Source organism: Coloeus monedula (genome assembly GCF_965178545.1).
Source record: "Coloeus monedula genome assembly, chromosome: 5".
Classification (NCBI taxonomy): Eukaryota; Metazoa; Chordata; class Aves; order Passeriformes; family Corvidae; genus Coloeus; species Coloeus monedula.
The window spans coordinates 69,085,247-69,109,630 of record NC_138785.1 but is presented as its reverse complement, the minus strand read 5'-3'; the positions used below and the strand labels follow the sequence as shown (position 1 = coordinate 69,109,630).

General features: G+C 45.2%; 1 protein-coding gene across 1 annotated transcript in view; it reads left to right on the top strand.

The window, feature by feature from the left end:
• FGFRL1 (fibroblast growth factor receptor like 1) overlaps window positions 1–17,936 on the top strand; it is a 165,326-nt gene extending 147,390 nt beyond the window's left edge. The window contains exons 4-7 of the mRNA XM_082281712.1: window positions 4,596–4,676; window positions 9,472–9,756; window positions 12,821–13,174; window positions 15,975–17,936. Of these exons, the coding sequence (XP_082137838.1) occupies window positions 4,596–4,676; window positions 9,472–9,756; window positions 12,821–13,174; window positions 15,975–16,384 (1,130 nt within the window). The 3' untranslated portion in view covers window positions 16,385–17,936. The remainder of the gene's footprint in view (window positions 1–4,595; window positions 4,677–9,471; window positions 9,757–12,820; window positions 13,175–15,974) is intronic.
• The last annotated feature ends 6,448 nt before the right edge of the window (window positions 17,937–24,384 follow it).

The window sequence follows — 24,384 nt, the reverse complement described above, 5'->3', positions numbered from 1 at the left end:
CTGCTATGGTAATAAACAGTAACTGTATCCCACTGATGTGGCAGTCTTTGTCCCATAGGCTCCTCAATGGGCTTTGTCAATTGATGGAGTTACATACAGAAATCCCTTTCCTGCAGAAATCCAGCCTGCTTTGGGACACCACACACTTCCCCAACACCACCAGCATCTCAGTCCTGTGGCATCTCAGCCGTAAAAGCCAGCTTGGAATGAGATCCTGAAGCAAGGGAGAGTCAATGACTGGAGAGCAGCTGAGGATGATGCCACTGGGGTGACTGTAGAGTGGGCTGATGCCTCTGTGTTCATCCTGGCCCTGTTTGTATGGCCATGTGTGATATTTGGAAGGGAAGGGCCTACACGAGTTTGTCCCATGTCTCCAAGGCTATCACCTGACACGATATTGGAGCCTTGCCCTTCAGGTTTCTCCACCAGCCAGCATGCTCTGTAACACCATGGAGCCAAATTGTACATTAAGGACACCTAAATCATGTGTATATTTTCTTAGCATCAGATACTCGTGACATAAAATTAGTCAGTGATTGCTTTTCAAGGCAGGTTTTCCACTTCATCTTCCAACTGGCTGCTGTCCTAAGCGTGTGATACTGTCCAAGAAGTCCAGTGCAGGATGACCTTCCAATATAGGTCACAGAAAAGGGAGCTTGTAGGAAACTTCAGCAGTTCATCCTTCTTAGCTCTGCCTCTCATGGTAATCTGCTGGCAGCCAATCTGGCAGTGCTGCATAGCTGGTCCCTGCTGCCCTTGAACTGCAGGCTGATTTTTCTGTATGTACTTATCACCCCGAGCTGCCCACCTCTGTGGGGAGCTGACAAGAGCATGAATAAGCAATCGGCTTATTAGGTCATTTCTTGAATATAGCTAAGACTCATGATCTCTGCTACTAACTCATCATTTTGTATGCTGGTCATATAGATCTGAATGTGGCTTGTTTCTCCAGGTCCTCTCTCAGTCTAATAAGAATACTGCCAGGCCAGTTGTGTTTGCGAAGGTTGGGGTGAAATGCAAACAGCAGATCTTGGGATCTGACACTATTAACCAGGCTTCAGACTGCAGATTTGGGCTGAAGCAGACACCTCTGAACATTCAGGAAATTTAGCTTTGCTTTCTGCATCACAGACCCCTGTAAAGTATTATAAAAGTGTTTCACTACCCTTGGAAACCACTTGGTATTAAAGTTGAAAAACTAAGGAAGTTCTTCAAAACAGGGAGAGACATATTCTTTCCATGCAGCCACAGTACTGACTTCGGTTGAACCAGGTGGAAGTCAAATATTGATGATGTCTGAATTAGACAGGGGCCTTCCATCCTCAGAGTGTTCCTGAGATATCTGTCTCCCAAAATAATAAGCAGCTCCTTTTTGGTTCTCTGAGACTGCACGTCAGAGCTTAACATTCACCCAAGGTGCAAGAGGGGAGATTCAAATCCTTCTCTGAAAGCAGCAGAAGAGAGCCCTGACCCTATATCATTCACACCCCGGGTTAGCACTTTATCATTATATCACTGGCTACTCTGCTGCCTCACTCATGCTTCAGCTGAAGACTCACTGGCTTCAGGGAGTCTTCCCCAAAGGAGCTTCATCTGGGTGTCTCGAACAAAATCTTTTTCCTACAGCTGTTGAGTGTGAGTTTGTTCAGATACAAGGAAGGTAGGAGCCCAGTTCAATGCACATTGCAGCTGGAAGGGTCTGCTGGAGCATCCCTCACCCCATGGGCAGCTCTGGGGATGGGAAGCAGCAGTTCTGCTCGACAAGAGTTTCCATGTTTATGGCATTTCCCCGCCTCAAGACTTCAGCTATTGTTGTTAACATTACCACATTCCCAACACAAGTGGAACAAGTTCCAGTGTATCTAAGCCAAGATGCCTCAATGCATGCAGTTATTTATTTCAGTCTTGCTCCTCCACCAAATCATCTATTCCATCAGCTCAGCATGGTAGCATAAGTTATCCTGATCTGTTCTCCCCAAAATGTATTTTTCTGGGTTTGGTAGGTGACTCCACAGGTTTGCGATTTGTCAGGATAAGAACTGACAATGCATCTTCAAAGGATCAAACGGATTCAGAGCGATTTTCCTTACATCAAAAGCTTGGCAGCAAGTCAAGGGGTGTGGAGTCCACAGTCAGTGGTTGTGTGTCAGCAGGAGGAGGGCACAGGGGCTGACTTACTGTAACGTGAGGCAGCAGGCAAGGGAGATACCCTGCTCTTTGTACATCAAACTGAGCAGAATTAAGGTATAATTGACAGAACATCACCACTTAAACGCCTTAACCACTTGTATGATATTCAGCAGTTAACAGTGAACAGGAATCCCACATCTCTGACCACAGTTTTTCTTCTGCATTACCCAATACATTTTTCTAGTTATGCTGAGGGATTTACTATGCTCTCTGTCAGACAGCATCCAAGAGCTCATTTGTGACACTATGGATATTTATGAGAAAAAACTGTGCAAGTGCCAGGAGATAGTCAATTTGGCATTTTGACTGAAAGGAGACTATGTCATATGCAAGCCATCGTGTATAATGTGTATTTTTGTATTCCCTGCATTTGGTTTGCCAAGGTTGTAAAAATAAACTTGCAAAGTGCAGCACATGGGGCGCTGGTGTCCTCTGTAACACAGGCTGCAGGCAGAGCCTGGATGGTGCACTGGCACTCAGGCTCTGTGTGAGACTTGGTGTTTCCTGAGTGGGACCTGTTTCACCCTGCTGCCCTGTGGTTTGGGCTGGGAGGTGGCTGGGGCACCCAGGAAAGGCTCAGGGTGTCCAGCCATGGACAGAGGGTGGCGGGAGGTGGGCTGGGGCAGTCAGCTGGAGGAGCTGCTGAGGTATGAACACAGTGCTGCTGCCTGGAAAATTTTCTTTTCCCCTCAAAGTGACAGCTGTACATAGCTTCAGGAGAAACTGTGCTGAAAGTAGCCAAAAGGAGAATAGAAAAATCTCTCAGGGTCGAGGGGGGACAAACTCATGTGGCATTGCAGCCTCTCTGCTTAAGGGACAAGGCTAATGAGAGCAGACCATCTGTTGGTATATAATGCCCTGTGCTGAAGAGATGGGATGATTTTCCAAAATAGCAGAACCTGGGGTGAGGATGGGGTTAAAGACACATTCTTCCCTCTCAAAGGCTGCACACAAGTTTACACACTAAATACTGTTTTAAGCACAACCCAATTTGTAAAACAACTGTAAAGAAAAGTTTTACTATTTGTACCTTTTGGGGGGGGCATACTTATATATAAGCTGAGATCAGTTTTTCCTCTCTGTTGCAGAGATTACAGAAATAATTTTCCTCTCTTTTGCTCACAAGACCTTTTTCTTATGAGTTGTAGGAGTTGGGCATTTGGAGGGATTCCTTCCTTAAATCAGATGGTTCCACTTCTCTTTATTTCTTTGGGTTTTTTACACCATTGTGTTCCTCATTGAGGCAAACTTCTTCCCAGCCTTCACCTGACCTGTCTCTGAAAATCGAATTTCCCCCACTTCAGTGCACTTTAGCTAGGAGCTAAGGAGCTCTTGGTCGAGATTGTCACCTCAAATCTAGCTACCCTGTGGGGCTGTGCCACCTTGTAGAGCACAGAAGTAATCTTAGAAGACAATATATTTTGCTTTACCATCATGTGAGGTTGGCCAGAGTGCCTCAGGTGGACCTCCCTCCTGGTGTGAGCCATTGCTATGTAAGAGGCTGCTCAGAGTTGAGCACTTGTGCAGTAGAGGTCAAGCTGGAGGAGGAAAAATTTCACATCTGGGCGCTGCAGTGGTGCAAGGCCACCAGTATCACCCAGGTTGTAAAATGAGGTTCAGGGCACTCTCCTGCTCCCTTGGCCCTCTTGGAGACCTTGTAGGTGGCCATATCATCATGGCAATTTGAGATGGGGGCTGCTGGAGAGATGGGGGTTTCACCTTGTGGAGATTTTTATTTCTCCAGGGCAGAGCTGAGATTTTGGTACTGCTGTGTAGTAGTGATATAGACAGCAAGACTGTTGAGGGACAAAGTGATGCCTTGATACAGGTGGATGGGTAGTCTTAATTCAAAAGAAATATCCACAAGCAGCTTTTAAAATCAATATTGTTTTTGCCAGCCATAAATTTGCATTCAGTATCCTTTGAGAGCTCATTTGACCCCAGACCTGCTTGCTTTTCTGATTTTGTATGGAAGCTGAAGGGTGAATTAGTGGCCACAGTTGTACTGCTTGTGCTCTGTATGACTGATCATGTCTTCCCCCACCCCCTAGGTTTAATTATCTCTAATTTTGATTTATACCATTATTTGCATAGATGGTACCACAGATCAGCTCCTCCTAGGGAACAGCAACCTGTAGACATAAACAAAGAGGCTTTTGTCAGCTATTAATGGCAACATTGATTAAACTCCCATTGATTTGGTAGCCTGCCGAAACACTCATAAAGCAGAAAACTAAGTTGTTCATTAAACTGGCCAGGATGTAGGTGCCAGGATATGGATGCCTACTGTATATTGAGTTTGTTTCAGCTGCATGGTGTCTCCAGCAGGAAATGCAAACTCCTGCTGTCATCCTGTTGTGCTGCAGGAGACCTTCTTAACATTTTCCCTTTCCTTTCCTTCACAGATGATGCCAGCTCAGGAAAGGACAGCCAGGTGCCTGAAGGCTCCAACGGAGAATATGAAGATCATTCTGGGAAGCAGTGGGGTAAGGAACAGTGTGTGTTTTGTGGTTTTCCTCAGTTCTTGGTTCAGTGTTGTTTCTCAGTTGCTGATGGAGAGGAAAGGCAGAGCGACTGGAGTGAGTTCTCCCTACATATGGTCAAATAATAAACAGTGTCAGCTGAATGTGTTGGTGTGAATGGATTCCATCCAAGGGTCTTGCAAAATGCAGCCTGTGGTTGGCCCTAGGGCCCCCTGCCATTTACCCCAGCATGGCTCTCCCTTGTATTTGTTTTTCTGGGCAGTGACTTTCTTTTGCATGTGTAGCTATTACAGCTTTCATAGACTCCCTATAAAAAGCATATTGACTTTTACAGCAATATTTCCAAAAGTCTTCAGTGCCAACATAACATTCTCCAACTGAGGGCAAATGGGAGGTCTGACTTCACTTCAGGAGAATTAGCACTAAGCCAAGATGAGTATTTTTTAAGATCACCCTCTCTTTTAGACACCTGCCTGAACTTCTCCAAGCCCTGGACTGTTCAGGCAGAAGATTCTGTTGCTGTTACAGAGCTTTGGGGAACTGCTAAAATCTCACTTGGAACAGGCTCTGAATCACCACAGGACTGGCAGGCCCAGTTTGGTCCAAGCACTCCTTGAAGGACAAAAAGTTGTCAGTGTGATGCCAAACAGCTTTTGGCCATTGCTGACAGGAGTGTGATGTGAGTTTTTGAGCTCAGTGGATGAAGCACAGCATTTCCATTTTGCTTGTGCAGTACATCCTTTTTTAGTTTTAAAATACAGACATGGCTTTGTACCACATTTGTGGCCAGGGAAAGCCTCACAGCAGTGGTAGGGGTGGAACTTGACAGGTTTTTGCCATATGGGTCCCCACCACTTAAGCTGAGGCCAGTTTTCTTCAGGAGCTGACACACAAGGGATGTGATGTGCTGTGGTGTAGTCCAGGCTACACTTGAATTACGTATCTGGACATGGGGCAGCGATAGGGGATACACATCATAAAGTCACCCCGAGACATTATCTCAGACTGAGCTTGTCTGGGGAGAAAAAGGTAACCTCCACTCATTCTGGAAAGGGATGACAACATTTTAGAGCTGGAGGAAGGGTGTCTTAGATAAACTACAGGTCAGGAGTACTTCGGGAGGGGTTCAGCAGCTAGTACAAAGCTGCCATCTCTCCACTCTCCATTACCATGGTGCTCCTGGTAGAGCTGCTGGATGATAGATCAGTACGATGACACAACGATTGTATTACAAAGAAAAGATGTAAGCCCTACGAAAATGGTTAGGCACTGACAATCTCGTATCAGACCGTGTCTTACTCTGTGCTGCCCTGGCCCCTCCCTTGTGCTGCGAGTGTTCCTGAACCTCTGCTTTTTCCCCTGTCCTTCCTCCTCTCCTCTCCCTAAGCAGAGAAATGCCTGGGGCTGGCCATGCACCCACCTAAACCCTTTCCATCCAGCACTATTCACCAGTAAATTGCTGGTGTGAGCTGGTGTGGAGGGAGGGTCAGTGTGTGACTGTACGTCACTGGAGGATGATGGGTGAAAATGCAGTTTGTGTTGTCACAGTCCTGGGCCCGGGAGAAGTGTGAGAGGAGAAGCATGGTAAAAAAATATCTCTTCTTTGCTTTCTATCTACCTGGGGAGAGCAGGGAACTGATGTGGGGAAAGATAGATACCCCCATCCACGTCTTCCCACAACTGACTGAGCTCTTAACTGGACTTGAAAGTATTTCAATACTTAGTCCTATTGTGACTCTTTTTTTGTAATTATCACGAAAGCCAGGAGTGGTAGTGACTGTCACTATGTGGAGGTAATGGTGGTAGATGACAGAAGACAACATTTTTCATATAATCACCTCACTTTGTATGAGAAACGTCTAACAGAAGCCTTAGGGACTGATCCATGCCTCTCAAGGGACACAAGTCCCTCTCAAGTCCTCTCAAGTCCCACAGAGAGAGGAGACCGCTGAATTCCTTCGCAGGTCTTTGTGCTGACAGACTTCCGTTGTATTTAATTTTCATTAGCTTTGAATAAATCATAATGGTAAACAGCATTTCAGCCAGGAGCCTGTACACAACACTGTCTCTTTGTCCCCATCCACTTGTGTTTTCCCTTGTTCTTGAGTGTGACATAATTTATACTGTACAAATGTGTGGTTCATGTTTATGAAGCAAATGCCAAGTGATGTGGAGGAGAACAAGCATGTGAATAACAGAAGCAGTTTGTAATGGCATTTGCTGGCACTCCAACAAGCAAAACTGTAAATGGTACAGATTTGGGGACAGACATTTAGCATCAACTCAAAAGAGATCTTTTCTGCCTGTCTCTCACAGTGCTCCTTCTCCTCTTTCTCCTTTGTGCTTGCTGGGTCTCTTTTTCTCTCTAATGTGTGTGTGTCTCTCTCTTTCTCCTGTTTTGTTAACTGGCTTTTCTAAACTTGTCCAATTCAGGCTTTTGTCAAGGAAACATTCAGGACTGTGTAAATGGGATCTGGTTTCAGCATATTGCACACAGCCTGGAGGAGCTTTTGAGACCACATAATCACTTAACGTTTTTTAAACAGAGAAAGAAAGAAAGAAAGCCAGGAGAGACAGAGAAGTGTAGCTTTACCTGTAGTTTGGTATGTATTTGGGCAACCATGTACGAGGAGTGAATGCAAAACTCCAGACAGACTCATGGGAGTCACAGTGGGAGGAAAACCAGAAATGTTAAAGACCTGCATTTTTGAGTGGAAAGAGTTTCTGTCTTACAATGCCCTTACTGAGCAGGGATTCCACCGAGTCCTTCCGAGAGCTCAGAGTCACTCATTATCTTTTCAGTCTGCTGGGGAAGTGCGACTGTCCTGGCTCCATCTTGCTCTTCGGTATGTTAGTCCCAGCTCAGGAATCCTATCCATGAGGATCTCCCCCCTACGTGGACCTGGAGTTCCTGGTCTCAGAGTCAATTACTGCCATATTAGAGAGTAGCTGTACAGACCCATTGCATGGCTGATTCCTGACCTCTCCATGAGCCTTGCAGACATTTTCTCAATTTCCACAGTGACAGCCCTTATCAGCACGTCTCCCTCGGCTCAGACTGAAATTTGGGATGTCGTTGCCCACAGTGTGCAGCTCTGACAGGGTTCATTGTCAGGGAGGGGGATTGTCTTTGCTGTGAGGGGGCCTCCTGCAGCAGACCCCAAAGGGAACACCCAGCAATTCAGGCACCACGACCTGTGCAGGGGGTTAGTATGTCACACTTGCTGCTCAGCTGTCACGGCAAAGACTTCCAGTGCCGGAGTTACTCCGGTTCATTGGATTACACATGAAAGCCTCTGCATGGAGAGCAAAGCATTTCTGAGCAGGAGTTTGAAATAACATGGAATGGCTGGGACCCAAAATGACAGCCATGGGGGCAAGGGAAGGCTGTGGAGACAGATGGTTTCCCCTATGGAGAAGCACTCTGCAGAGAGGGGTATGCCAAAGGGTGTCCTCTTCCAAGAGGGAGGGATGTTGGCCAAGGCTGCAGGGGGGTGAGGACTAAGGGATACGCAGAGGGCAATGGCTGCCATTCCCCAGTGCTTGGAGATAGGAAGCTGCAGACCGGCCTCTTCCATTCAGGAAAGCTCCACTATAATGCACATCCCAGAGCTTCTGGCCCTCAGCCCTGGGCAGCAGGGCTGGCTGTCAAGCAGAGTGTCCCACCAGGCCATCCTGTAGCTGCCCAAGGAATCCCTAGAAGTGCTTAAAAAGCATGTAGATGTGCTACTTAGGGACATGGTTTAGTGGTGGAGCTGGCAGTGCTAGATTAATGGTTGAACTCAATGATCTTAGAGGTCTTTTCCAACTTCAACAATTCTATGATGGGCTTGGTTAGAAGTGTCCCTGGACTAGCACTGTGTAGTTAAAGTAACTGTGAGAAATTTGTCATGTCTTTTAAATTCTTCATTAAATTTCAGATTTTACCAGGTGAGAGCCTTGCATTTCTCTAAGTTTCTTGTCTCTGCTCTTAGAAATATTGGTGATTTCTTTGCTAAGACAAGATGACTGCCTTAACCCATGCTTCTGTCCACCAGCAGCTGTTGCTTCAGATTCTCCAGTTTTGGGATGGACTGGCATGGGGTATCCTCTAATAACAAATTCATAGAGTTTTACTGGATCTTTCCATTTCTTTGTTTGCTTCTTTGGACCATTCAGCTTGAAGGCTTTGTAAACTGGAGCTGAATGAATTGTATACATTTAAGTTCAGATCAATGTACAGAAGTCTGTCACACTTCTAAGACTTTCCTACATATTGAAAAGATGCTGACTCTTCTTAAGTCCCAGTAAAGCCACTGAGAACTAAGGGGCAAAACATCTTCAGAAAATGAAGCTTCATGTGACAAGCAAAAAATTGAGAAAATGGTCAGCATGACAGGAATCTGAGTTGTTTTCCTTTAGTCTTGGCTAAGGACTTTGTGGAATATGGTAACAATTACAGTGTGATTATGGGGCTGCATTTTGCCTTCAGCTGCAATAGCGTGATTTTGGTATTATTTTGTGAGATGGTCTGGTGCAATTGCCTTACAGACACAGAAATTCTGGGGTTGTGCCGTGCAGAAGGTTAGTGCAGTGGCCAGAGCAGTCCAGTAGACATTCAGATGCATCAGGCTGGGTGGTGAATCCCTTCTAAGGAAAACAGTTTGAGCTGATATGAGGGAGAGTGATACGCTGGTATGTACAGGGCTGGTATGTACAGGGCTGCCTCTCAGACAAATTTGGCCATAAGACTTGACAATAGTTTCCTTCTTTGCTCATGTCCTGTGCTCACCACAGTCTGTTCTGATGCCTTTTGCAGCCCGGCCCAGGTTCACTCAGCCTACCAAGATGAGACGGAGAGTGATCGCCCGCCCTGTTGGCAGCTCCATCCGCCTCAAGTGCGTGGCCAGCGGCAACCCCAGGCCTGACATCACATGGCTGAAGGACAACAAGCCCCTCACTCCCCAGGAGATTGGGGAGAACAAGAAGAAGAAGTGGACGTTGAACCTGAAGAACCTGAAGCCGGAGGACAGCGGGAAGTACACCTGCCGGGTGTTTAACAAAGTTGGAGAAATCAATGCAACGTACAAAGTTGAAGTGATCCGTAAGTGCAGCCTCTGGGAGGGAGAGCAGAGAGGGGCCTTTGAGAAGGGGGCTGGCTCTGTCAAAGCAGTGCAATGGCAAGGGTGCAGTGTTGATAGCTGGACACGGAAATGGGGAAGTGCTAAAAACATCAGAGAGGAACATTACTGAAATGAACCTGAAACCTGGGCAAGACAGAGTAGCAACAAGACCATTTAGGAGCTGAAATGAGGACAGGTACTTGGGAAACAATCATCTCCACAGGCACCTGCATGGTGGAGGTTCACCATTGCCCAGTTCAGTCTTCTACAGGAGAGTCAATTCCAGGACAGACTGAGAACTAACAGAGAAAGCCTTTTCAAGTACATGGAGTGGGGGGGGGGGAATATCTAGGATAGCCCAGATTATTATGTCAGAATGGCTGAAACCAGTCAATTCAAAATTTAATCTAGAAGTCTCCCAACAGAATTAGCAGAAATCTTATGTCTAGAGTGACTGGCCAGACAAGGCTTTAGGGCCAGATTCTAAAAAACATTTGGCCATATGAAGGTCCAAGCAGGTACAAATAAGTTACTAAAAAAAAGCCCAAAACACCCGCTAGGGTCTTGTCTGTATCTTTAGATGCCTACGTAGCTTTAAAGATTCAGTCCTTAGAAGATGATCTGTGGGGGATTGCCCTCCTTTGTGGTGAGGTAAATTGCTCTTCTTACTATCTAGCTATTCTGATTCTTGCTCTCTAATCTCCTGTTTCTCCTATTATTGCTGAGGATAATTATACTCAAATCCTTCCTAAGTTTACCAGAGAAGAGGTCTTATTCTTAAATCACTGTGCTTTGCCTATGACATCATCATAAGTTGTCATGGACATGATTACAGAGTAGCCAACTCAAGAAAGAGGAGAAGATGAGCTGAGTGGAGGGAAGATTGAATAGCCTTCATTAATGAGGAGCAGGGGCATGGAGGGCTATTTCCAGCCACTTGGAAAGCATGTTGTTTGTCTCTGGATACATTTTAGTATGAGAAAGTTTATCCCAGTGTGAAAAATGGTTCTTAAAGGTAAAGATCTGTTCTCTGATAAGTCCTTTCTCTAGAATAACAGGAATTAAAAGCACATGTGGGAAGCTCTGTTGGGCTCTGAAGGCACAAACCTGCTGGACATCTGGGATTGATAAAGATGCAGCTGTGTGGAGACAGTAAAAACATGTGTTTACACTAAAACCAGGAGCAGAGGCAGGGAAATGAATCAAGCCCCATCCTAATGGCAGCTGTGGCATTTTCACTTCATCAAAACCAGACAGCACCAGGAACAAACCCCTTTCTGTGTCCCTGTTTATCTTGGTTTTTATCAACTTAGAGATGTATGTAACCTTTGTTTTCATTAGCTTTTGCTGGCTAGGAGTGAAAACAGTAACCAAAGCTGGAACTAGAGTCAAGGAGATAAGGGCATTAAGCAGTTTTCAGACATCCTTCTATTTTTAACATCATTCTGTGGAGCATTACAGGTTTTATTCAATTTCCTCCTTCCCCCCCTCCCTGAGCCTTCCCTCCTAAGTCCTGCTTTTCTGAGTCTCAGTCTCCCCGGCTGCGATTGCTGCTCACAGTCCCAAGGCAAAGCCTACAGGGACTACTGCGGTATTTTTGTTTCCCAAGCACATCTTTAGAGCCCTCCTTATCCCGAGTTTTTGAAAGAGGGTCCATTGTTCCATCCTCTCACTCCAAAGCCAGTGCTGGTGGGAGCTGTTTTGTTATGTGCTCAATCCAACAGTGTTTGCCATCAAAAGGAGTTGATGATTGCCAGCAGTTACCACCCACTGTGATACCATAATTTCTCCTGTGCCTAGGATAGAGGTTTGCAGTACCTCCTTGTCTGGAAACTGTGACTGATTTATCTGATCCTAACACTAAAAAAAAAAATCCAAACATTCCTCAGAATGAGGCATACATTTTTCCTTTCACTTTATGTGGTGCTGACACAACCTTAGACTTACGATCATGCTGGAAAGGATGGCCTTGTGAAGTTCTTCAGTTTGATTTCCTTTCCCTCCATCTCGTTCCCTGCCTTACCTGAGGCTTGAGGCAAAAATAGTTTGTGAAAAAGGAAAGATTTTGTTACTGGCTAGAAAAGCCAAAGTGTTCTGAGCTCATCCTCCACAAAAAATTTTCTCCATAGTGAGTGTGGTGATGGTTATACCAAAGAAAGGAATGATAAAAGCAGGGAGGTGAGGATGAAGTTAAAGTCTTCCTTGCTGGTAGTGCCTGTGGTCTCAACTCTTCCACCAGTTGATGACATGGCATAGGATTACTTCCAATAGAGTTTGGTCCCCATGAACAACTACCAGGCCCAGGTTGAGAGGTGACAGGTATCTTCTGAAGGACTTTCAGACCAAAGATGAGAATATCCATGGCCTGCCATAGTCTGTGAAAGAAGGGGTCTTTTCCCATCAGATTTTGTCTGTCCATAGTGAACATTTGAGAAGGCCAAAGGAAGAAAGAATATATCTCACCCCACCCCTCACTATCCCCAAACTAGCCACAGTAGTTCTGGTGTGGGTTCTTAATAGATAAGTATTTGTAAATAATCTGGTAAAAACCTGAGATTGTGTCTGAGAACACATAAAGGCTCTCTCTTGGAGCCTGTAAATGGACATGTAAATGTCATGGTTGTAAGAGACACACCATCACAGAATCACAGGTAGGAGAGTTGTTCAGTGTGCAGAAGAGAGGGATGAAGAAAATCTTCCAAAATATAAGGGCTCAGAGGGAAACCATACGTTACTCCAGTTCTGATGCAGGTAGAAAAGGAACTTCCTTGTAAACAGAAAGATTCAGGCTGAGCATGAGAACACACTTGCTAAACCTCAGACACTGGAGGAGTTGTCTGGAGAGACTGGAGAGCATATACCATTGGAGGCTTTGGCAGAGGCTGGGCAAATGTTTGCAGAAATCTCAGCCTGCCTTGGGGCAGGGAGTTGGGCTAGACTATGATTTTGCATCCCTCCTACACCTTTTTCCTATGTTTCTGCAATTGCAAGTTACTGAGAATGGCGAACACCTTTCCCCATGGAGCTCCCTGTGTTTCTGTGCAGAGAGGACGAGGTCCAAGCCCATCCTGACAGGGACACACCCTGTCAACACGACGGTGGACTATGGTGGGACCACATCCTTCCAGTGCAAAGTGCGCAGCGACGTCAAACCCGTCATCCAGTGGCTGAAGAGGGTGGAGTACGGCACGGAGAGCAAGTACAACTCCACCATCGATGTCGGGGGGCAGAAGTTCGTCGTGCTGCCCACAGGGGAGGTCTGGTCCCGCCCAGATGGTTCCTACCTGAACAAACTGATGATTACTCGAGCCAAGGAGGAGGATGCAGGGATGTACATTTGCCTCGGGGCAAACACCATGGGCTACAGCTTCCGCAGTGCTTTTCTCACAGTCCTGCCAGGTGAGTTGTGACATTTTCCTGCATCTGTACCACTGTCTGCATCGTGGTGTTTAATAATTCAACTACTGATGCCCATCGGCTCCCTGGCCCTCTGTGGTGCTGTGCGATTTAGGCTAGCCCAGTTCCGATAAGAAAGAATGGGGCACTAAATCAGCCCTGATTTAAGTCAGTCCCTGCTGAAATCCTGTTGATGATATTTCCTCTTCTCCCTTCATGGGGAATAATCACAGAATCACAGAATGGGTCAGGTTGGAAGGGACCACAGCAGGTCATCTGGTCCAACCTCCCTGCTCAAGCAGAGTCAGTCCAGAGCACGTGGCACAGGATGGTTCTGGAATATCTCCAGTGAGGGAGACTCCAAACCCTCTCTGGGCAATCTGTTCAGTGCTCAGTTACTGCACAATAAAGAAGTTCTTCCTCATGTTCAGGTGGAACTTCCTGGGCATCGTTTTCTGCCCTTTCTTCTTGTCCTTTGCTTGGCATCATGGAGCAGAGCCTGCTCTTGACACCTCCCTGCAGATACTTATAGACATTGATGAGGTCCCCTCTCAGTTATCCAGGTGAAATAAATTGAATTATCTGCTCCTGTATGAAAGAGGATCAAGCTGGGAAAGGATACTGCAGTTGCAGACACTAAATCACTTCAGTGGTAGGCTGCAGAATGGGAGAGGGGAACTGAATAGCAGCATAGTTTGCAACCTCATTCCCTAACATTTCCCCTTTCTCTTGCCCTTATTTATATTGCTTTTACTGGTAAAAGGAAACAATGATGCAGGCCCATAAAATGAGAGAAGAATAAAAACTGTCCGGGTCACAAGGAAATGAAATGAATGAGTGTGAAAACCAGAATGATTGATTAGTTAAATTCTTACCCAGTGGTCCCCTGGGGCCCCTGTACCAAACTCACAGCTGCTGCCTTCTCTCCCCAGACCTCAGAGCTGGTGGCCACATCCAACTGAGACTGTATCAAATGTGTTTCAGACACACCATCCTTGCCTGGTCATTTTCTCCTTTGTCTTCTGACTACGCAGTTCTACCCCGATAAATATTTTGGATTTAGGACTGTACTCTGTCAATACCAAGGGAAAACTGCATGGGTGGGATATAACTTAAAGCCTCTGGGAGTTTCTGACCTATGAGAGTCTCATCCAGCTCTCACTGAAATCAGGGGGAGAGTTTCCATGGATTTAAATGGGACTGTAATGAGGCTTCATGCCAGAGCCAGAGCCTGCAGGCCTGTTGTTATTAGCAGTGATGGAGAAGGAGAACCCAGCTTGCCCTAAGATGCAAAGGTGAGGTTGTAAAGCCATGAGTTAAAAAAGACCATTTTGTTTGTAAATCTATCAGATTTGACATAGACAGTTCTGAGGAACATGGACAAATATGCTTTTGCTTCAGCCCAGCATAGGATTTCTACCAACCGACATGAAGGCTTCTGTTTTCGTGGTCAGCTGATGGGTCAGTTCTCTGATCCTGTCATGTTTTTAACAGGGGGCTGGACCAGACTCCTCTTACAGCCTAAATTATTCTGTAATTTCCAGTGTTGGTGAATCAAAATTTCGTCTGTTGAGGTCAAAGTATAGGTCCTCCTAACTTCAAAGAGACCACATGGTATATATTTAACATTTCAAACTACCCATAGGATTATTTGTCAAGGAGAGAAAAAGACATTAGTGTCTTAAAGAAATTTATCTTGAAAGTTAAGTGATACATGTTTGAATATAGCATATTGAATGATTTGGATAGCCTGTGGTTTTTGAAGTTTCTGGGGGGTCTCCCTGCCAGCTGAATTCTGTACCTGGGTGTGTTTCAAGGCATTGGATATTCCAGCTGGTAGCTATCTAGACAAGGATTTTCATAGCTAGAATCCTACCCCAGGACTCCTTTTGGGTCTATAAATCAGGAGATCAGGCTGAGAAACTGGAGTGGCTATCCAGGGATGTACAGACTGCTGACAGCAGAGAGATAAAGGAGGAGGTGGTTGTGAAAGATGATGTCTAAAGCATCTTATCTCCTCCAGTAGCTCAATTTATTGCCCTTGAAAAGCCAACAGGAGCTTCAAAGAGTCTGGTGGTGGTAGAGCCCATTTGGTGTAAGAAGCTGGGGACACACTTCAGTGCTGAGTGAACTTGCAGTTCTCTATGCCTTGGGAACCAAGAGGGGCCACCAGCTCACCTGCATTTTTCCCATCCTTCAGCCTTCCTCCCACACAAGAAACTCAAAAGACAACACCTCCAAAACCCCACATTCATTCTCCCTGCCATGGTGGAGCATTGTTGGGTAGCTCCAGGATTGTTGGACAGGATTGCTAGAGAGTGTCTGAAGCCCTTGCAGGCAGAGCTACATGTGGCAGAGGTGGGTGGCCAGAGTGCTGTGGCTCTGTGCAACCTGATTGTGCCTCCTGGGCTGCTGACTCTGAGGTTTTACTGACATGTCCTGTGTTGTGTCCTTCAGTCTGGGCAGCAAAGCCCACTCCGTAACAGAGTGAGTGTTAGGAAACTCTCTCAGGCTGGCTCTAGCGTTCATCCATTAAAGTTTGGATAAGAGAGTTGTAAAATTCCCCAAAGACTCCCCTCCTGACCCCTAAACCAGAGAAAACGAGTTGCTTGTCCTTCCAGGAGCTCTGAAAGGCAGAGCAGTTACCAAACATCATGTGCTGGCTTGATTTCTCCCTTGTTACTTGGTCTGGCAGGGTTACCAGACAGCCTGTACAACAGCCAGCCCGTGTGACATCTGTTTTGAATCCACTTTGCCTGCATTTAATTAACTCTTTCTGTCTCTCTCCTGCCACCATGTCCAGATCCCAAGCCTCCCAGTGCACCTGTGCCCCCTTCCTCTGCCAGCAGCCTGCCCTGGCCTGTGATCATCGGCATCCCTGCTGGAGCTGTCTTCATCTTTGGGACAATCCTGCTGTGGCTGTGCCAGTCCAAGAAGAAGCCCTGCTCCCCTCCAGCTGCTGCCCCCGTGCACCGGCCGCAGCCCCGGGACAGGATCTGTGTCTCCCAGGTCCCTGACAAGGACTGCATCTCCTCCATAAACTACGAGGAATACGTTGCCCAGCAGCAGCATTTACTGTCCCAGGGGCCTGCCCTGGCCCCTGCCATGGCCTCCAAAATGTACCCAAAGATCTACACGGACATCCACACCCACACCCACTCACATGTGGAGGGCAAAGTGCACCAGCACCAACACATCCAGTACCAGTGCTAAGGGTTGGCCCCTTGTACTGTGGCTCATCTGGGCTTTTCCTTGTGGTACCTCAGCAGAGACTGCTCCGAGTCAGCTCACACTGCCAGCAACAGGCAAAGCAGACAGAAAAGATTATATATGTAATTTTAAATATATATATACATATATATATGATTGTATATGCGTGTGTGTATGTGTGTATATATATATGTGTATATATCTATATCTATCTATATAAATATATATATAATAGAGAAAGAGAGAGAAAAGAGTTTTGGTTTTTTTTTTTTTTTTAATTATTGCAATCAGGATGTAGCCAAGGAATAATGAAGGATCTCCAAGTCACAGCAGAGAGGAAGCTATCTCCAGCAGCAGAGCCTTCCTGGATATTTTAATCAAAGTGGCAACAAGTGAGATGGGACACAGGGATGTGAACCACCACCTCCTTCCTTGTGTTACTGAAAGGAGCAGGTAGAGCAAGAGGTGTGTGTGGTACTTTTCTGGATGGGCACAGCTGTTCCTCTGCCTGCTGTGCTTCATTTGCTTTGGTGGGAAGCCCCCAGACCTGTCCTGCTCCAAGTGGCTCGAGCTCTGATGTACTTGAGCATTAGTGCCAAAGCACCGGGAGACGTAACCCATTCATCTCTTCCAGGGAAAAGAAATAACACAAGAGAGTCTGGAAAAATTAATTTCTGTTCACAAGGTGAAATGCCAGGTGTTTCTCAGTCGTGTTCATCACAATCAACTAACCAAGCTGGTTGGTTCAATTTCTGCAAGGTGAAGGCATGTTGTTTCGCATGGGATGTTCTGCAGATCAGCTCCACTCCCCTGGTCCTAGGACTCAGTGCTGCTGCCTGGAAAAAGGAAAAGAAGGAAAGAGGAACATTGTACAGAACAGCTTTATATTTATATTTAAGAAATAATAATAATTAATAAAAATAATAATTGAACTGCTGATGGTGAAGAAAGCAAAACACACTGTCCTTCTCTGATGGCTTACAGTGACAAGCTACTGGATTTTCTGCATCAATGCAAAATACATGAAAGCATTAGAAAAAAAAGTAAGAAGCAAAGAGAATGAAATAATCTTGTAGGAAAACAATGCATTTGAGAAATATCCACCTAGGTTGTGTGTGGTTGTTCCCTCCCCTCAGATATCATTTTGGATAAAACATTGCAGTTCAAACAACAGTAAAAGCGGAAAGAAGAGAAAATAAGTAAGGACTGTATTAAATACCTATATGGACTGGGAATGAATCCAATTGCAAAATATAAAACCTTTGTAATTCTATATAGATTTTAAACAGAAGTCATGTATATTTAATTTATTTTGTTAAACAAGAAAAAAAAATGTATGATATTTTCCTCAAAACAGGCATTTCTATACGTATTTTTGATCAAAGAAAATAAAGATTTTTTTTTTCAGGTTCTGTAGATGCCATGCTCAGAACACACTTGTTGTAGCTTGTGACCAACTGTGCTTCTAACCTGGAGGCCACCTGTCTCTATGCCTTTTCACACTAGCCAGGTGTCATCTCCTGTCACCTCAGGTGCTGCTGTACCATCCTGTCCATCAGAAACTGACCTTTTCCACTGTCTGTATTCTGACTGTGAGGGTCTGCAGTGGCCAGGTCACTTCTCATGGACCCCAACCATCTTCAGTAGCAGAGTTCTCTGCTCACAGGGAAAGCTGTTTCACTATGCATTTCGGGGAGGGACGTGGGGAGGATCTTCCATTAGATTTTTAAGCACAAACCTGCAGTGGTTTGTCGGCTTGTTTGTTCGTTGGTTTTTTTAAGAAAATTTTGTAAATCAAAGCATAATAATTTGTGAGGCTGTAAAAGGAGCTTTGGCCTCAGGGTGCTTGGAGGGGAAATCATGAAATGCAGGTGAAACACTTAATTTGTAACTGCAGCTGCTTTAGGAGCCAGTGGAGGGTGAGCTGGGCACAGTGAGGAGAGAACACAGGAGCTGTTCCCCTTCAGGGGGGCTTGAACCTTCCTTCTGCTGCACACTATGGAGAGGCACCCAGCTCTTGAGGAGCCAAAATTTTCTTCGGAGAAGGCGGGTTTAGCAATGTTGCAACTGTTTCTCTTCTTTTCATTTAGAGTTTGATGGTGCAAAAAAAAAAAAAAAAAGGAAAATTTGAAACACTAATTTTTAAGTTTGGAGTTACTTCCTTCTGAAGCCTGTTCCATTAAAGAGATCCTCACCAAACCAGCTCTCCATTTAAGAGTGAGATACTTTATTTAATCTGAAACAAAGCTGTGCTTTAGGCTTTGCTTTTCTCTGAACATTTCTGAAGGTATTTGCTCTGTGTTGACCTGCAGTGATTTTTTTTCTGGTGGTTTGTTTGAATCACCAGCAAACCAAACAGTTCCCTGTTTGCTCAGCCATGGTGCTGTGAGATGGGGCCCCGATTCAGTGAAACATGTCAGCTCCTGCTTGCTTCACCAATACATTCTGCTCCAAAAAGTCCCTTTCTTGCCTTAGGAGTATGTTATCCATGTAATAACCCCTAGAGGAAGACCATCCCTCATGATGGTCCTCCTGTAGAGGTTGTAGTAAAGCAACCCATTGATAACTAGTATTTTTCAGCAGGACGGTAAGCTAAACTTTGTTAACAAAACTTTATGAAATCCCTAAAATTCAGATTAAGGATATCTTCATATGCATCCTCTCAGCTTCAGGGAGAGCTGAGAGGAGCTTAAATGTGAGCACTGATACAAGTCATGGATATAAGGCATGATTTAGGCAGGAGTTCTTAATGGCTGTAGTATACTGAGTCATTTCATTTAAAAAATTAAATAAGCCTCTATACAGTAAGGGCATCACCTTTATTTCAAGAAGACAGTATGTTTCCATGAGAGATACTAAGGGCTACATCTCATATCTTGTGCCTATGAGAAGCTACTTACTACATCATAATGTCCCAAACTCCTGCACATTCCAGCAGCATTAGGGGCATGGCAAAGGGCAGGATTCCCCTGTATGCCCGTGGCCTTTCTCTGCTCTCTGTGCCAGTGTTGCAGCAAGGAGACACTTCTAACCCGTGCTCTGTGAGTGGTACTGACACCAGCTTCAGAGGTGGAGGTGAACTGGGTTTGTGTGGTTCAGCCCTAGGCAAACCCTGAGGGATTTTCTAATGGCACCAGTTCAAGTGGCAGCTCTGTGTCTGAGCCTCAGAGAGAGTTAAGAGAAGCACTCCTGCATTTCCCATACAGCACAGAATTCCAGGCTGTGCATAACACTCTCCACCAGTGCCTTCTGCCCTTTGTGACCCAGCAGTCAAAAACTTTGTATTTTGCCAGATGGCTCAAGTGGAAGGAGTGTCTTCTTCCAGCTCTTTAAAGCTCCTGAATTAAAGATAAATCTCTACTGCTGCTGACAGAGCTCTCCAAAGGCAAATGTTGCATTAAACTACCCATCATGGATGATGCATCATCCCAGGGCAGCTGCAGCTCTCAGCCATGGCACTGAGAAGGCAGCTCTGGTTTTGGGTGCACCATGAAAGATGCTATAAAGGTCTTGATTTGCAGAAAGCATGGGGATTTCATCCTGCCTCGGGTATCTGCTCCATCTTGAGCACCAAAAATGGTGTGAAACTTCCCCCCAGGAAAATACCATCCTATGCCCTGTTCAGGAGGGGCTGTGTTTTTTGTCTGGGCCTTGCACTGGCTGGCTGTGCCTGGGTGGATTTCACATTTTGGGGGAATTCTTTTTCCTTCACAGGGTACCTGCAAGCACTCTTCTGAGTCACTCTGTCCCAAGCCCTACTGCATGCCATTGAATTTTAGGGCTTGATTGTGCTTTGCATATATTGCAAAGTCTTCCGTAGTTTAAATAAATTCAACCAAGTCATGCTTGTGTATGAATATGGTTTTTATTCAGTGGGAAAAGATTTGGATACATCTTCATTCCTGAATAGAGGGTGTTCAAAGAAAACCATTGTTTTGTTGGTAGTAACTGACCCTATGTTGAACACAGAAGATTTTTTATGTGTTTGTATACATATGGATATAGGCATATAGATGTACATGCCAGACTGTGATACCGAAGGCAGTTGTACTTTTAAAACTTTGGAGCTTCAAAGATCAAAGGAATTTTGGGCTTAATACCCACTATCTTTGTTGATTTTATTTGCATTACAGATCAAACATGGCTTTACCTGCCAGTTTGTGCATGGCATTTTTAAACTTTGTATGGACAATCTTTCTGTGGTCGGTCCCTTTCGAACTGAAAACTTATCAGACGTTGAAGATAAAAAGTGTTCTGTGGTTTTCAATTGGTGACAAATGCAGTAACTGAACACATCAAAGGAGACAGAATGGCACAGTGTGTCTGTGGCTTTGTAATAAAAGTTGCAGAAAAAAAAGGAATAAAAGCCTGGAATTGTGTTAATATATGTTAGAGTTCTGTGTTTTGGAGGGAAGGATGGCTCTGTGTGGGTGGGTGTGTGTGTTAGCACACATCAGGAGTGCGTGCTGGCAGGACAAAGCAGACATTATTGTAAAGGTACCTGTGTGCCACAGCTTGGTCCGATATTTTGTGTGGGTTCTGTGCGTCTGGCAGAGGCATTATTTTTTTTAATGGTTTGGGAAAGGTTTCTGGTTTTTAGTGAAAAAGGGCAGTTTTTAATCTGTTCATTTCTAGAGCCAAATACTGTAACTGCACTAGGAGCCAAATTTTAATTAGCAAGATGAAATTTTGGAGTACCTGGAGTGGAGGAGGGATTTCAAGGTCAAACTCAGCACCTTTTTTGAGGCAAACCTGTGAGTGTCTCACTACTCACTCCAGAGGCAGCAAATGTCCAAGCTGTGATATCTTAAGTTCAGAAAAGCTGGCCCTCATCCAAACTTCATCTTGACCTGACCTGGGCCTCTGACCCAAAGATCCCTGTGCAGAAATTGCACACTTGTGGTGGGAAAGAGGAAATATTTGTCTGTTGACTCCATTTCTGTGGCTGTCTGAAACTCTTGAGAGGTTTGAAATACTGAAATAAAGACCTGGGGAAGATGCAGAGGTGAGCATACCCTGGGAGGTGGTCAGATATTAATGGAGAATTTATCATGGCTTTCCTACCTGGGCAGCACCTCTGCCTGTATGTGGTACTTTGAGCATGCCCAGGACTCCGAATTGCTCAAAGCTGATGATTGACATGGGATCATTTAGATTGGAAAAGATCCTTACAATCATTGAATTACTCCCCACATAGAGCTTGTTCCAGCTCTTGCAGGTGTCAGTGGGAAAAAAATCCCTGCAATGTCCATTGGGAAACAAGTTGGACACATGGAGCCATTGCAAGGGTTTGACATCTTTGCCCTGGCTGGCTCATTGGCACAGAAAGATGGGGCAGAAATTAATGGCCCCAGTGTGAAGCCAGACACACAAATAAATGAGAAATGCACACACTTTGGAAAGAGCTACCAAAGGAAGAGGTAGATGCTGCATCTCTCAAAATCTTCAAGGCTGAGTGCTTTGTGGACAGTGAGTTTGCAATGGAAGATTTTGGGAATGTTATTGGGATAAAGGGGTTCATCTAACCCAGATTAAGTCATCTAGTGGTCCCTTCTGGCCCTGAGGAAATGCAGTTGATCTGCAGAGAAAAGGAGATGCCAGAGCATGTCCCTGCACCTGGCTGGGCCATGCCCAGTGAGCGCCGTGGCTGCGTGAGTGACCTCACAGCAATGACAGGCACACGGCTGCACACCCAGGCTGCACACCCAGGCTGCACACCCAGGCTGCACACCCAGCTCCAGCTGCCTCCAGGCAGGATGATCCCAGCACTTCCCAGCTCAGTGCTGCAGTCAGGGCGTTATTTATATAAACTGGGGCCCTGCACTGACATTTACAGCTGCTTTGTGCAAACAGCAGTGGGGCCCTGTGTGTACTCACACCCATCCTCTACAGCATTGTAGGGTCTGTCATTCAAATGTGCTGGCATGGGTTAGGGGCTGACGTCCAATCTGTTGAGGTGGGTTAGAGTCTATCATCCTACAGGTCCTTTGCTGACCAGCTGAGGGAATGGGGTGGTTTAGTCTGGAGAAGAGGAGGCTCAGGGGGACCTCATTACTCTCTACAGCTACTTGAAAGGAGGCTGTAGTGAGGTGAGGGTTGGTCTCAATGAGGACAAGAAGAAATGGCCTTAAACTGCACCAGTGGAAATTCAGATTAGATAATTGGAAAACATTTTTTACTGAAAGAGTGCTTAGGCATTGGAGTAAATTTTCCAGGGAGGTGGTGGAGTCACTGTTTCTGGAAATGTTCAAGAGGTGATTGGATGTAGCACTTGGGAACATGGTTTAGGGGTGATTATGGTGATGCTGGGTTGACAGTTGGACTGGATGATCTTGAAGTTCTTTTCCAACCTTGATGACCCTGTAACTGCAGAGAGCACCAAGACACAGAACCAAACCAGTGAGATAAATTACAAGACCACCAACCAATTATACCCTCTTAGTATCCTCCAGTTACTTATTGCCCTTTAAATCTTTGAATCTCAAACTAGATATATGGAAAAAATTCTTCTATGATGAGGATGGTGAAACACTAGGTTGCCCAGAGAGGTGGTGGATGCCCCATCCCTGGAAACATTCAGGGTCAGGTTGGACAGGGCCCTGAGCAACCTGATGTAGTTGAAGATGTCCCTGCTCATTGCAGGGGGTGGGACTAGATGACCTTTAAGGGTGCCTTCCAACTCGCTCCATTCTGTTAATCTGTGATCCAAATGTGTTGGGATGGGTTAGGGTCTGTCATCCAAATGTGCTGGGATGTACCCAGGCCACCTGCCAGGTCAGTTCTGTGTTCTGGACCTGGCAGAAAATGCAAATGATTAGGGAGCAGTAGGTATAGACTTTCTCTTCACCTTATCTTACCAGCAAAGCCTTTCTTGGCCCAAGATTCTCAGCTTTTAAAAGTTTGCTACAAATGTAAAGAAGCCACAAGCAAATCCCAACACCAAAAATGTGGATTATTGTAGTCGGAAATAGGAAGTAACAGCTGATAAAATCACATTTAAAATACTGGTGCTATATTGACTGTTAGATAGCACATATATATTGTCTATTTATGGAGTGGAGTCTGGAGAAAAGAGAATGCCCTTTTTACATTTTGTTTAGCCAATGCACCTTTGTGTTTACCGCCTTCAGGTCTCTGTGAGCAACACACGGAGCTATGACCTTTATTTGTCCTCATTTGAGCTTGCGTACATTTTCTTTCTTTCTTTTCTCTTTTGCTTTCTGCCAGTCTGCTGTAATTAGGGTTTAACATATCCTCCAATATGCATGGACATCAGCAAAGCAATGAATATTCTTTTTTTCCCCATTTTCACTAATCAAATCCAGTCCAAAGTGCTACTTCTATCCGAGCTGATCTGTGCTTTAGTGAAAGGAGTAATAAATAACACTTTAGACCAGACTTCAAAATGCCTTTTTTTCCTTTGATCTGAGTAATTAAAGTCAAGCTGCTGTTCCTGAGCGTTTTCTGATGGAATTACGTGAGTTACACAGCTCTTCATTTGTATCTTATTAAGCATTATGTGTTATTGATGCTGTTCAAACAATTAGCACCTAAATATGCCCCATATTCTCATAAAGAGGCAGTAGCAGTGTTAATGTTAATACCCTGGTTAACAGTTTGCTCCCATCCAGAGTCCACCATCGTGCTTGAATGCCATTTAATACCAATGAGCTCTTTACCGATGCCCTTCCTAAGTTGTTCTCTTCTGCAATCATTTAACTGTGCAGCGAAGTGAGAAGAAGTCGAACAATAATGTTAAGTAAAAATGACATGTCTCTTAACACAGGAATTTTTCTAAGTTCATTGCAAGTTTTGGTTATAAAAAGGCCAGCACTTCACGGTGATCGGTCATTTTGACATTTTTATGGTGGTTTTATTACCCCTGGCTCATTTCCATCCTAAAGAGAACATTTGTAACAATACTTGCTCACTCTGTTATGATTAGGATTGCGCTTTGTTCGGCTGTTGCTGCGCCCAATAATGCTCTTGGCACACGTCCTCCC